Here is a 14,297-nt window from a genome sequence, read left to right as displayed (position 1 = left end):
GAGAGAGAGAGAGAGAGAGAGAGAGAGAGAGAGAGAGAGAGAAAAGGAGGCTCCAAAACATAGGTGAAGAACCCAAGGACACAGAGCCTCTGGCCTATGAGCAGAGCATAGCTTAAAGGCTTCTGGAGACACAAGTGAGGGTCTGTCTAGGTCAAGCTTGGCAAAACTGATCTTCTTATCACAAAATACATCATGGAATGACAAGTTCCTACCCACAGCCCTCTGGGAACATCAGTTTGTCAGAGAACTGATAATCCTAGTAACTTACCTTGAACCAGTCTGCATAGGATGAGAATACGAAGGGGCCCTCCAGTGTAGCCTGGCGCACAATCAGGAATGCAGTGACCATGCTGTCCAGATGGTAGCTCTCAAAGGCACGGGCCATCAAACAGGCCACCCAATCTGTGAGATCATGACATACATAGTCAGGAGGCAGATGAGGGGAGCTCATTCACAAAATGTGAGCTCCACTGTTGATTATCTAAGCTAGTAGGATACGTATACACTCAAACACTAGCTTTCAGAAGATGGTAATAAGCACTGCATGCTAAATACAAAACTGCCTGAGACTCACAGAAAAAGCACTAACCACCAACAGACAAGGGCTCTATATGTTCTGGGTAGGTGATGAGGGCATCACTGATGGGCTCACTCTCTAATGTTTAGAGTCAACTGACATAGTATGCAAATCACACACACACACACACACACACTCAACAGCACAATGGGGCTCCCATGTAGGCATACCTTTAACTAGCTGCTGTGCTTCAGGGAAGCAGACCACCAAAGTAGACATACAAGAGAGCACATGTTGCCAGTTAACCTCTTGCATCTCCAGGACTTCCTGCAAACAGTCAACTGACTCCTTTGGACTCAGCATCACAAAAAGCTGAAATGAAAGCCCCGGTTCCTTTCAGTACCCAAGTAGACCAATGCCAGAAGGCACTGGCCTCTCCCCTCCCTCAAGCCTTCCTACCCAACATCAGAAAGGTTGGGAAGGAAGGGCTCTGTCTAAGGATGAGTTCAGTCTCCTGATCCAGAAATGCAGCCTTGATGAGAGCAGCTGTATGTTGCTGGAGACTCCTGAACCTGCCCACACTGGCAGCGTCCACTGGAATCAATCTGAGCCAGTCACAAATCCCCATTGCACAAAGTGGCTCTAACCCCACCCGACACTCACCCTGCAGTACAGGGTGGTGAGCAAAGGGTGAGTCTTTGCAAAGCTCCACTCTTTCTGCATTTGAATGGCATCAGACACTGGGGAGAAAAAAGAAAACTTCAACTCAGTATACATATATTAAAAAAAAAAAATGTGCTGGGCGTGTTGGCGCACACCTTTAATCCCAGCACTTGGGAGGCAGAGGCAGGTGGATCTCTGTGAGTTCAAGGCCAGCCTGGTCTACATAGTGAGATCCAGAACAGCTGGGGCTACAAGGAGACCCTGTCTCAAAAAAACCAATATATATATATATATTTTTTTTAAGCTTCAGTGTGAAAAGACAATCTTGCTTTAATTTTTATTTTTTCAAGTACTACTGACACTCACTGTAATCGTTTCTTTTGTTAACGGAGGTCATTCTTTGGTATGAATGGGGCTTTGGTTCCAGGACCACAAGTATGTCAGAGTGGGTATTTAAGTCCCTTGTATAAAGTGGCAAATGCATACAGATCGACGCATACCCATGTAATTTAAAATCACCTATAGATTACTTCTTATAGTTAAGTCAATATAAATGCTATGTAAATAGTTGTTAAGACTGTAAAAGTCACAATAAGAACAAAGTTTGTATACATTTAGTACAGGCAAAATTTTTTTTCCTTAAAGTATTTCTGATCTGAGGTTGGCTGATGCTTGGGTAATATTTATTGTGAATATGACAAAGAATTACCAGCAGGTAGTTGGACCAAAGGCAGAGATTCAGTAACACAGAAAATTAGTTGGGGATTCAGAGAGACAACTTTATTTTGTAACTGAAATATGTGCCTTTGTGTCTAGGTACCTGCTGATAATTCTTTGAGCAGATAAAATGTCAGATTTTTTTTTTTTCTATAAGGAAATACTTTTCTATTTTTTGTGCTAGGGATTATCAAACTTGGGACATATGTAGGCTAAGCAAGTGCTTTACCAATGGACTACAACTCCAGCCCAAGAAATTACTTCCAAATGAAAGAATATTTAGTAATAAAATGTCCCTCATGATCTCAAAGGGTCTTAAAAGTGTTCTATCACACTCATAGGTGTCAGGGCTCAAGCTACTATGGAGGACAGAGCCACAAATCTGCCTAAGGCTCCTGACATCTTGCTCGGCCAGAGCATCACAAAGACAACAGGGGAACAGACACCAGGATGGGCAGAGGACTGCAGTCATAGCACCACAGCCTACCTTTCAGCACAGGTTTGTGAGTCAGAATCTGAGTTAGAGCATGATGGAAGAACCTCTTCACAGAATCCAATGCAGTCAAACCACAGCATACATGCCCAGTGTACACACGAAACCTGCAAACACCATAAAGGGGTACTCAAGAAGCAAACACTGCCCCTAGCCTGGACCACATTTAAGCACCAATGGGGCTCACTGGCACTTTTTTTTTTTTTTCGGTCTTTTTGAGACAGGGTCTCCCTACAGCCCTAGCTGGCCTAGAACTCACTATGTAGACCAGGCTGGCCTTGAACTCACAAAGCTCTGCCTGCCTCTGCCTCCCAAATGCTGAGATTAAAGGCGTACACCACCATGTCTGGCCTCATTGGTGTTTCTTTAAGCCTAGGAAGCACTTTCTCAGGCCATGAAGCCACAGGTATCAAATGGAATCCAGGGGAATACAGTTTCAATAAGAAAAAAGTGAAGAATCTGAGACCATTAAGAATTCAAAGCAGGCAGGAGACTAGAAACAGATTAGGAAGGATGGAGCCACGCACCAAAGGTGAAAACAGGTACATGGGAAGAGGTCACGCTGGGCACAAGGTAGGAGGGAAGGGCTATAAGGATCTCTGAGATCCCACTCCCCAGGAAATCTGGAAGCAGAACAGGATCCTGTAGTAAGGGGTGATCTCTTGCCCCACCTCAGAGAAGGCTTGACAGAGCTCCCAATACTCTAGCAGTGATTGTCCCTGAAGTCATCACAAACAGCAGCAGAAAGTGCCTGGTTAGCTACTGCTATCATGGAAGTGTTTAATGTTTCCTAGTTGAGCAAGAGCACTTTTCTACATGCACAGCAGGCCTCCCAAACATACCAGCCCCTAACTGCCTGGTGAGTCGAAACCTCCTGTGCATCCAGAGCATCAAGCGCAACTGTCAACAGAACACAGGACAGAAAACAAATATTAGCCACATGAATTGCCTGTCCTGGGTCATCCAGAGTACTCTCAGAAAGGGGCCAATAAGTCACAGGACTCCAAGAGGCCCAGAATCTCCCTGGATGATACCAGGTCCTAAGTACCTTTAGGGCATCGGGGTCTGCAAGTCTTGTTTTTGTTTTGTTTTGTTTTTGTCTGTTTTTGAGACAGGGTCTCCCAGTAGCCCTAGATGGCCTGGAACTCACTATGTAGACCAGGCTGGCCTTGAACTCACAGAGATCCACCTGCCTCCGCCTCCTGAATGCTCAGATTACAGGCGTGCACCACCATGCCCGGCAGGGTCTGCAAGTTTTAAAATTCATGAGAATACACATAACTTTGAATTCTGTAATAAGTTGGTATTACTTTATAGCTCTAGAAATATGGTTTGGGGGATTGAGTACACTAAGCTAATGTTCTACCACAGAGCTACATCCCAGCTACAGCTCAAGAAATTAAATCTAGCTGGGTGTGGTGGCACATACCTTGAATCCCAGCACTTGGGAGGCAAAGATAGGTAGATCTCTGTGAGATTGAGGCCATCTGGTGCTACAGGGAAACCCTGTCTCAAAAAGACAAAAATTACATGTGAAGTCATGAGGAACTGACAGCTGAAACAAAAGGTGGAAGCTTGAGAGCCAAGGTCTGCACAGTGAAGCAGACATAAGCCTGCTGGAATTGCTAATAAGCCGACTAGTCATTATGGCCTGGGGCTTAGAGCAAGCAACTTACAAGCCAGCATTCTCTGCAGTACATCAGTTGCAACCTGTCAACAGAACATGAATTCCCATTAATCAGTAATTTCCAAGTAGTCACATGTGACAATACACAAGAGAATATCTTGTGATGCTGAAGCAAAATAAGAAACTGGCTTTAAGGTTTTCCCCCTTGGAGCCTCTTCCACTCTTGGGAGTTCTTTCTCATTTCCTTAATAAATCTACGTAAGCTCTGTTTTTTAACAGGAAGGAAGGCTGGATTTATAGAGATAAGCCCTGGGTTCAATCCCTAGTACCACATAAAACTGGGAATGGTGCACAAAACTATAATTCCAGCAGTCTTGGGAGGCAGAAGCAGTAGGATCAGAAGTTCAGGAGCATCCTTGGCTACATAGGAAATTTGAGGCCAACCTGGGTTACATAAGACTCAAAAAAGTCTATTTCTAGCTGGGTGTAGTGGCGCATGCCTTTAATCCGAGCACTCGGGAGGCAGAGGCAGGTGGAGCTCCGTGAGTTCAAGGCCAGCCTGGTCTACGTAGTGAGTTCCAGGACAGCTGGAGCTACAGGGAGACACTGTCTCAAAAAGACTGAAAAAAAAAAAAAAAGTCTAATTCTGCATCTTTTACTTTTCTTTCCTACCTGGGACATCTTTTCAGGTTCCGAGGGTCTTCTTAGATCTGAGTTTTCCTGAAATCCCTTCAAAACTAATAGCTGCACAAAACCTGAAAGACCCCAAAACCCAAAGTAATTATATGCATCATGGTCTCCAAACAGCAGTGGAATGGGTATGTGCAGATTGAGGGGACTGTCCATGTACAGAGCACTTAACCCCATGGGAGCTTCTGTGGTTACCCCTGCCCACCTGACTGGGACACAAGCATCTATCCAACAAGTTTAATAAGTTGACTTATGCTCTTCTCTCTTCTCTCTCCTCCCTCCCTGCTTTGGTTTTTTGAGATAGTCTCACTATATAGCACTGGCTGGCCTGGACATCATTGACTCAAAGACCTAAAGCATCCCATCCTTTTGGGTTTTTTGTGTTTTGTTGTTTTCGAAACTGTTGTTTTGAAACTTTGCCTAGGCCAGCTTCAACCTCATAGTCCTATCACCCCAGCCTGAGTAGCTGGGATTACGGTCTGAGAGACACAATGCCCAACAGAAGCATCATGTTCTGAGGAATGAGAAAGCAAACTGACTTTACAATTTTAAAGATTAGAATAAGGAGACCTGAAATTAAGATTTTCTGTTTTATCTTTGATTTAAACTTTACCTAGCTGGGACTGATTTACAGGAAACACAAGTACCTCATACCACTGGAAAAGTATCTTCTGCGAACAAAGAAATATACAAGCTAGCCAGGCATGGTGGTTCATGTCTATAATCCCAGTTCTTGGGAGCTTACAACACTCAAAGAGGGTTGCCTTGAGTGTATGGTTAGCCTAGCTACAGAGTGAGACTCTATCTCAAAAAACAAAAGAAACCCACAAGCCACCCATGTAGAGTACATGCTTCTCATCTTTCACTTAGTGTCACTCCTCTGGGACTCCTGGCAGTATAAAGTCTGTAGTTCAGACAGCAAAAGGGGCTGGGGCCACCCCAAGGGAAAACCCAACTCCTGTCACCAAGTTGACTCTCAAGAATCTCCACTACTCGAGGAAACAGAAGTCCATAATAGACTTGGTGAGAAGGTGCCATGCTAAGTCCCAAGTCAACAGGAATATAGAGAAGGCACTATTCCCCAGTGTCAAGACGAATCATCCCCAGGAATCCACCTGCTATGGACATACCAGAAAGCATGGCCTCAACAACATCAGCAGATGAGCAAGATGTTTCTGTCTGTTCACAGAGAAAGCAGAGGTTCTTGAAGAGCCATGTGGCCATAGCCTGTACGTCAAGATGGCTGAGGACACATAGATACCCAGGTCAGAGCCCCTCAATCCCACTTCCCTCATTAATTTTATGCAATACTCTTTTTTTTTTTGGACAGGGTCTCCCTATAGCCCCAGCTGGCCTGGAACTCACTATGTAGACCAGGCTGGCCTTGAACTCACAGAGATCCCCCTGCCTCTACCTCCTGAGTGCTGGAATTAAAGGCATGTGCCACCATGCCTGGCTGCAATACTCTCTTAACTAGGAAGCATGGGTGACTGAGAATGAACTAGCAGCTATTAAGTCCTCTGCCTCAAGGACTGAAGTGGGCAGGAAAAGGGCACTTAACTGGTTGCTGCTAATGCCAAAAACAACTACTTTTTTAAAAAGTTATACTTAATATCGGACGTGATATACCTTTAATCCCAGGACTTGGTAAATAGAGGCAGCAGGAGATCTATGAGTTTGAGGCCGGTCTGTTCTACATGGCAAGTTCTGGGACAGCCAGGGGTCTCAAAAGAAGAAGAAAAGAAAGTTTACTTATTTGGAGGTGCTCAGTGATAATGAAATAAGATCAGTAACAGGGTCTTTTTTCTTTTTAAGATTTATTTATGTGTATATGTGAATGACTGTGAGTTTGTGCCTGTGAGCCCAGGTATTCATGGAGGTTGTAAGAGTCAGATCCCTCAGAACTGGAGTTAAAGGCAGTTGTGAGCCACCTGATATGGGTGCCAGGAACCAAATTTCTGGTCCTCTACAAGAGTAGCAAGTGCTGTTAACCACTGAACCATATCTCCAACTCCTGTTTTCTCTTTTTTCTTTTTTTGAGACAGGGTCTCCCTGTAACTACAGCTGGTATAGAACTTGCTATTATATAGGCCAGGCTGGCCTCAATCTCAATCTCAATCTCACAGATATCCACCCACCTCTGCTGGGATTAAAGGTGTATACCACCATGCCTGGCTCTCCAGTTCCTTTTCTTTTTTCTTTTTTTAAAAAATTATTATTTAGGTGTGGTGGTATACACCTTTAATCCCAGAACTTGGGAGGCAGAGGCAGGAAGATCTGAGATGGAGGCTAGCCTAGTCTACATATAAAGTTCCAGGCCTGCATGGCACCTGGAGAGATGGTTCACTGACTGCTCTTGTAGAAGACCTGGGTTGGATTCCCAGCACCCACATGGCAGCAAACAACCATCCATAACTCCAGTTCCAGAGGATCCAATACCTTCTTCTGGCTTCCATGAGTACTGCACGACAGGGGTGCATTTACATACATGTAGTTGTAACACTCATTACACATAAAATAAAAATTAAAAAAAATTTTTTTGGTCTTTTTGAGACAGGTTTCCCTGTGTGTGTTTCCCTGGTGTGTTTCATGTATGTGCATGTGTAGGACCCTGAGACCCCCTTCATTCACCCCCCCCAATCCCTCCAGACCCCCACTAATTGCTCTTTTAACTTCTGTAAAATGCTTGGCCGCTGCTTCAGGCATGCCTAGACATACCCCGGCATGCCCTGACCCCCACCTGCTACCCCCCACCTTTTCAGGAAACTATAGATTAAGCAAGCCCAGGCATGAAACTGCCCTATAAGGTAAAAACGGAGACTCCTGGCCCCACAGATAACAGCACATTCCACAGCCCTGAAAATAGCACCTACCAATAAGAAACTTCCAGGGCTGCATCTTATACATCCAATCAGTTTAAAATTATGTTGGCGCGCGCGGGCGCCTTGAACCAACCAAAATGTAACTTCAGTATCCCCCTCCTCTCTTTGTCTAAAACCTATAAAAGGCTCCACCCTCCCTTACTCCGGACTCTCAGCACGGATCTGTTGCCTTGGTGCGGTCTGAGAGCCCAAGCTTAAGCCCGAATAAACCATAAACCTTGCTTTTGCATTTTGGTGTGTTGGGTCCTCGGTGGTCTTCTTGGGGTCCTGTGAATGAGGTACAACACATGTGGAAGCCAGAGGTCAGTAACAAGTGTCTTCCTCAATTACTTATACTTTTGACACCATCTCTCACTGAACCTGGAGCTCACTAATTCAGATAGACTAGCTGGCCACTAAACCCCAGGGAGCCTCCTGCCTCTGCCTCCAAAGTGTTCAGATTACAGATGCATGCTGTCATGCCTAGTTTTTGTTTGTTTTTTTTTTGGTGGGGGATTGTTTTTTGAGACAGGGTCTCCCTACAGCCCCAACTGGCCTGGAAGTCACTGTAGAATAGGCTAGCCTTAATCTCACAGAGATCCACTTGCTGGGATTAAAGGTGTGCACCATCACCCCCAGCCATGCCTAGTTTTTAAAGTGGGTGCCAGGGATCTAAACTTAGGTCCTCATGCTTGGACAGCACACCTTTTAATGGCTAAGCCATCTCCCCAGCCCTGTTTGTTTTTTTTTTACTTCACAGGTTTCTGCTCTAATCCTTATGGCTTTCTTTCTGTACCTTTTTAGGTTTAGTTTGCACTTTTTTTTTTTTCTAGTCTTGAAGGTCTTTACTTGAGATCATTCTTTTTCCCAAAAACATGCTTCCCCCGCCTTTTTTTTTTTGAGTCAGGGTCTCCCTGTAGCCCCAGTTCCATAGCCTGGAACTCCCTATATAGACCAGGCTAGCCTCAATCTCATAGAGATCCACCTGCCTCTGCCTCCTGAGTGCTAGGATTAAAGGTATGTGGCACCATGGCCAGCTCTAAATATCTGCTTTTGGAGCAATAAAATTTCCTTTAAGGCAGGTGTGGTGGTACACGCCTGTAATTCTAGCATTTGGGGAAGAGAAATCAGGAGAATGGTAAATTCAAGGTTAGCTTGGGATACAGGACAAGAGCTGGGAATGTAGCTCAGTGGCAGAGTACTTGCTTAATGGGCAAGATGTGCAAGGCCCTGAGCTGGATCTCCAGCACCTGTGGAGGAGGTAGGTGGACGCAGGACAAGGAAACAGAATAGACTCCTTCTAAGTATTTATTTACCTACATCCCATAAATTCTGCTATATGCTTTCATTTTTATCCATCGCAAGGTATTTTTTTCCATTTCCCTTATGATTCTTTAACTCACTGGTTACTTAAACGTTGTTGCTTAATTTCTAAATATTGTAGCTATTCCAAATAACCTGCTGCTGCTTTACTTAAATTCCCTTTTTTTTTTGGGGGGGGGGGGCTGGAGGGATAGCACAGCCGTTAAAGGCTAAGGCTAACAACCAAAGCATTAAATTCCTTTAAATCACACTTGAAGGTATTTACCTATAATCCCAGCACTTCAAAGGTGGAAGCAGGAAGATTAGTTCAAGGCAAGCCTCAGCTACACAGCTGAGTTTGAGGCAAGCCTGGACTATATGAGCCACTGCCTCAACATCATCCCCCCAAAAATCTAAACAAGAACACGTGTGTGTGTGTGTGTGTGTGTGTGTGTGTGTGTGTGTGTATTCCTTTGTGGGTAAACTATTTTGAAGATTTCAATCCTTCTAAGTTTACTCCAACTAGTTCTATGGCCTGAACCTTACTCTATTTTTTGTGTGTTTGTTTTTCTTTTGGAAACATGGTCTTATGCAGCCCAGACTGCATGACTCACTAGGTAGCTGAGGCTGGTCTTGAACTCTTTCTGTCTCCACTCTCCAATACTGGGATTATAGGTGTATGTCACCACATGTAATTTATGCTGTACTAGGAATTGAATCTGGGGCTTCGTGCCTGCAAGGCAAACATTCTACTAACTGAGCTATAGCCCAAGTTCCCCCCTCTTTTCTCCAGCTTTTAAAATCCAATAAAAGGGGCTGAGGAGATGTATTAGTCAGTAACATGCTCAGTTCCCAATGCTAGGAAGGCAGAAAAAAAAGAATCCCTGGGGCTTGCTGGCTAGCCAGACCAGCCAAATTAGCAAGTTCTTGTTTCAGTGAGACCCTGTCTCAGAAAATAAACTGGACAATACCAGGTAAGGCAGTATATGCCTTTAATCCCAGCAATCAGGAGTCAGAGACAGGCAGATCTTCGTGAGGTCACCCTGGTCTGCATAGTGAGTTCCAGGCTAGCAAGGGATACACAGTGAGACCTTGGTCTCAAAAGAAATTAAAGACAAAAAAAATAAACAAACAAGCAAAAAAACTGGAAAATGATTGAGGAAGACATCCAACATCAGTCTCTGGCTTCCACATTTATGTGTACACAGGTGCATACATGCACATACACATGCATACATGCTCACATCCCAACACACACAAATCATCATCACAAGATATGCACAAAGAAAAAACATCTATAAAGACTTTAATCACAATAAATGATCTCTTAGTAAATAGGTCATACACTAGCTGGTGAAATGGCTCAGCAGGTAAAGGTGATTGTCATCAAGCCTGACCATCGGAATTCAACCCCCAGAACCCACATGATAGAACTGACCCCTCAAGTTGTCCTCTGACTTCTACACATATGCATTGTACATGTGTTCCCTCAACAAAATAAATAAATGTAATAACAGCAACAAAAAAAGCTTAAATAATATAGCTATGTAATTTAAATAGTCATGTGACATTAAAGTAAAGCAGAATGACTAATAAACTACACTACCTCTCCAGCAGCTCTTGTAGGCTCACCACATTTTGTACGTGAAGACGCCATACAGCTTCAAGCAACAAAGAGTTCTAAAAAAAATAACAGCATTATATCAATGTATGCATTTTCTTTCAAAATGTTCTATGTCCATAAGCCCACTGAAAATTAAAATAGCGTCATAACATGGCCTGAAGGACTCATGTCACAAGTTCACATTCACACAGCACCTAAACCTCTTACTATACTACATGGGCCTCTTCCCTCCAGTCTGTGACAGCTCTGACTTCCTCCTAATACCAGTAAGTCACTTCCAATCCTTTCAATCCTTTCTACACAATGACCCAGGCATCTTTACTCCCTGGAAATTGTCCTCTGACCTCCACACATATGCATGCATATACATACACATACACACACACACACACACACACACACAAACACACACGCAATAAATAAAGCTTTTTTTCCTAGTGTAGTGACACATATCTTTAATTCCAACACTCAGAAGGCAAAGGCAAGGAGATCTCTGTGAGATCGAGGCCAGCCTGGTTCCAGGCCAGCTGGGGCTATAGGGAAACACTATCTCAAAAAAGAAAATGGGGCTGGAGAGATAGCTCAGCAGTTGAGAGCACTGACTGCTCTTGCAGAGGGCCTGGGTTCTATTTCCAGCACCCACATGGCAGCTAACAACCATCCATAACTCCAGTTCCAGGGGATCCAACGCCTTCTTCTGACCTCCACAGGCACTGCACACCACGGATACACTTACACACAAGCACACAATATACTCCATACTCATACACATAAAAGAAAAAAGAAAAAAGAAAGTGTTAAATGTTTTGAATAGGAAAAAACGTTTCAAGTAGAACTTACTAGTATAATTTGTTTTGTTTTTGAAAAAAGATCTCATGTAATCCAAGCCGACTTAGAACTTACTATGAATCCAAGAATGACATTGAACTTCTGATCCTTCAACCTCTGCCTCCCGAGTGCTGGAATTATAGGCATTCACCACTATGCCCAGTTTATGAGGAGCTAGGGATCTAATCCAAAGCTTCATTCATGCTAAGCAAGCACTCTGCCAACTGAACTACATTCCAAACCCTTATATTTTAGTAGTCTAATTGCTCTCTGGAAGAGGCTTCCTAATAAAATACCCAAGACAGAGAGTATCATGTTTCTGTGATGTGCTCTATTTTTTTTGTAGACAGAGTCTCACTATATTGCTCTAGCTGGCTTAGAACTCTCTATGTAAACCAGGCTGGCTTTGAACTCACACAGATCTGGACGCCTCTACTTCTCAAGAGCTGGGCTTGTAGATGTGTACCATCATACCCAGCAAATTACTCTAATAAATATGACAAATGGCAAGTAGAGACTGACAGTATTGAAGGTACTACCTTCCACCATTGGGGACATTTAACAAACCCCTTTTCTTATGCTCTGTAATTAATAAGATGTTTGGCCAAATTCCTAAGAAAACTCACAGACCCAAATCAACAAAAACACTACTTTTAAAAACCTCAAGTGGCTGGGCGTGGTGGCGCACGCCTTTAATCCCAGCACTTGGGAGGCAGAGGTAGGCAGATCTCTGGGAGTTCGAGGCCAATCTGGTCTCCATAGCAAATCCAGGCCAGCTGGGGCTACAGGGAGATCCTGTCTCAAAAAGACAAAAAAAAAAAAAAAAAAAAAACACCAAAGGGACTTTTACAACTTCTAATTTATGCTGGGCTAATCCCAGCACTCAGGAGGCAGAGGCAGGCGGATCCTTGTGAGTTCAAGGCCAGCCTGGTCTACATAGTGAGTTCAGGTCAGCTGGGACTACAGGGAGACCCTGTCTCAAATAGACAACAACCACAAAAACAAACATACAACTTCTAATTTACCTGTGCTTTCCATAATTCTTGACAAAAGGTAAGACGGGAGAACATATTGTATGCCAATAAATGCTGAGCAATCTCTAACAAGGAAGACAGTTTCTTCTGAAAAGAGATAAAATAATTTTAAATAGCTAATTATCTAAAATAATATTAAAGAAATATTATTTTCCTAAATCATTTAAAAATATAGACATGTCTTCATTTAAGGGGCTGGCCTCTTACTCTTTGCTCTGAGCTGAGCAGCACAGGGTGGCTGGGCTTGGTGCAGACCTGTTCCATACTGCAGGCCAACATTCTGGCAGAGAGGATCCCCACAGAAACCCCTAGTCTTGAGGCTTGATCCCGAAAAGCAGAGCCTTAAAAACAAAACAAAGCCATAGCTTTCCCTGAAAGCATGAGACAAACTTTAAGTTCAAAATGCCCCTAAAGTGCAGCATCATGGTGAACCGCCTTTAAAAGGAGTTATAAAGGGAAAACAGGAGATCCATGTGACGATAATTTCATGGCCAAATTCGCATCTCTCAGTACAATTAGAGGCAACCCCTGAACTCAAAGTCATGCACATATGTATGCTTCATGTGACACAACACAGATATATTATGACACAAAATATAGAAAGAACTTTATCATCTTCCTTACAAAGAAACACAATAAAGCCAGGCTTAGTGACACGCACCTTTAGTCACAGCACTCAGGAGGCAGAGGCAGGCCGAGTAGGCCTGGTCTTACATAGCAAGTTCCAGGCCAGTTGGGGCTATAAGGAGACCTTGTCTCAATAAATAAATATATAAATAAATAGAAGCACAATAAACAGAACTCTTGTGGGTTTTTTCTGCCATGATGGGGTTCGAACCCAGGGCCTCAGGCATGCTAGACAAAAGCTCTGTTATTGAGTTTCCTCCTCAACCCCTTAATTTATCTTCTCAGTTATTTAGCCTTACAGATAAGCTTACTCCTACTGACTTCACAGATCTTCAAGCCCAAACTGGATATGGCTTCGAGATTCTATGCACCTGGTAGGCAGCAGAGGGCCACAGGTGCAGTCAATCCTCAGGGCTACCATGCAGAAGCTGGACAGCTAGCCCTCAGGCAGTCATTAGGCTCCTAACACAATCTCTGATCTGCAACCATTAAAGTAAGAAGTGCTAGGCAGCCTAGAAATGGGCAGCCTACAAGCAAATCATTTTCTGACTTACTTCACCTCCAAAACTAATTTTCAAGAAAAAACAGGAAAAGGGTGATAATATACACCTATCATCTTCAAGGTTCTAAAAACACTCATCTATGCATAAATGAGATTACATACAATTATATAGGCTTCAAATCAGTGTTAGAAATCAGAGTTAGGGGCAGTAGAGATGACTCAGTGGATAAGAGCACTGGTTACTTTTACAGAGAACCTGGATTTGGTTCCCAGAACCCACATGGTGGCTATACCCATCTGTAACTCCAGTTCCAGGGGATCTGTTGCTCTCTTCTGACTTCTATGGGCATTGCAGGACACAGGTACATACATACAGGCAATATACTCGTACACATAAAATAAAAAGTATTTTTAGCTGGGCGTGGTGGTGTATACCTTTAATCCCAGCACTCGTGAGGTAGAGGCAGGTGGATCTCTGTGAGTTCAAGGCCAGCCTGGTCTACATAGCGAGTTCCAGGAGAGCTGGGGCTACAGGGAGACCCTATCTCAAAAAGACCAAAAAAGATCTGCCTGCCTCTGCCTCCCAAGTGCTGGGACTACAGGTGTGCGCCACCACACCCGGCAAAAATTTTTTTAAAAGAAATCAGAGCTGGGTCTGGTGGCACGAGTCTGCAATCCCATTAGGAAAGGTGAGGCAGGAAAACTGCAAACTCAAGGCCAGCCTGGATAATTTAGCAAGACCTGAACTAAAAAAACAAAGTGTCTTTTTGAGACAGGGTCTCCCTGTAGCCCCAGCTGGCCTAAAACTTGCT

The 14,297-nt window shown here is 43.8% G+C and overlaps 1 protein-coding gene across 4 annotated transcripts in view; it reads right to left on the bottom strand.

The window, feature by feature from the left end:
* Positions 1 to 14,297, bottom strand: part of Fanca (FA complementation group A) — a 65,757-nt gene that overhangs the window by 46,761 nt on the left and 4,699 nt on the right. For all 4 annotated transcript variants that reach the window (XM_029567852.1, XM_029567850.1, XM_008842150.2 and 1 more), the window contains 11 exons: positions 12,564 to 12,697; positions 12,348 to 12,443; positions 10,477 to 10,550; positions 5,838 to 5,950; positions 4,690 to 4,772; positions 4,067 to 4,100; positions 3,233 to 3,290; positions 2,385 to 2,497; positions 1,181 to 1,257; positions 748 to 889; positions 269 to 402 (listed from right to left, as the gene is read on the bottom strand). In XM_029567852.1, coding sequence (XP_029423712.1) covers positions 269 to 402; positions 748 to 889; positions 1,181 to 1,257; positions 2,385 to 2,497; positions 3,233 to 3,290; positions 4,067 to 4,100; positions 4,690 to 4,772; positions 5,838 to 5,950; positions 10,477 to 10,550; positions 12,348 to 12,443; positions 12,564 to 12,697 — 1,058 coding nt within the window. The remainder of the gene's footprint in view (positions 1 to 268; positions 403 to 747; positions 890 to 1,180; positions 1,258 to 2,384; positions 2,498 to 3,232; positions 3,291 to 4,066; positions 4,101 to 4,689; positions 4,773 to 5,837; positions 5,951 to 10,476; positions 10,551 to 12,347; positions 12,444 to 12,563; positions 12,698 to 14,297) is intronic.

This window comes from Nannospalax galili, unplaced genomic scaffold (genome assembly GCF_000622305.1).
Source record: "Nannospalax galili isolate Female #2095 unplaced genomic scaffold, S.galili_v1.0 scaffold2660, whole genome shotgun sequence".
NCBI classification, from domain to species: Eukaryota; Metazoa; Chordata; class Mammalia; order Rodentia; family Spalacidae; genus Nannospalax; species Nannospalax galili.
This window is presented reverse-complemented; position numbering and strand designations above follow the sequence as displayed.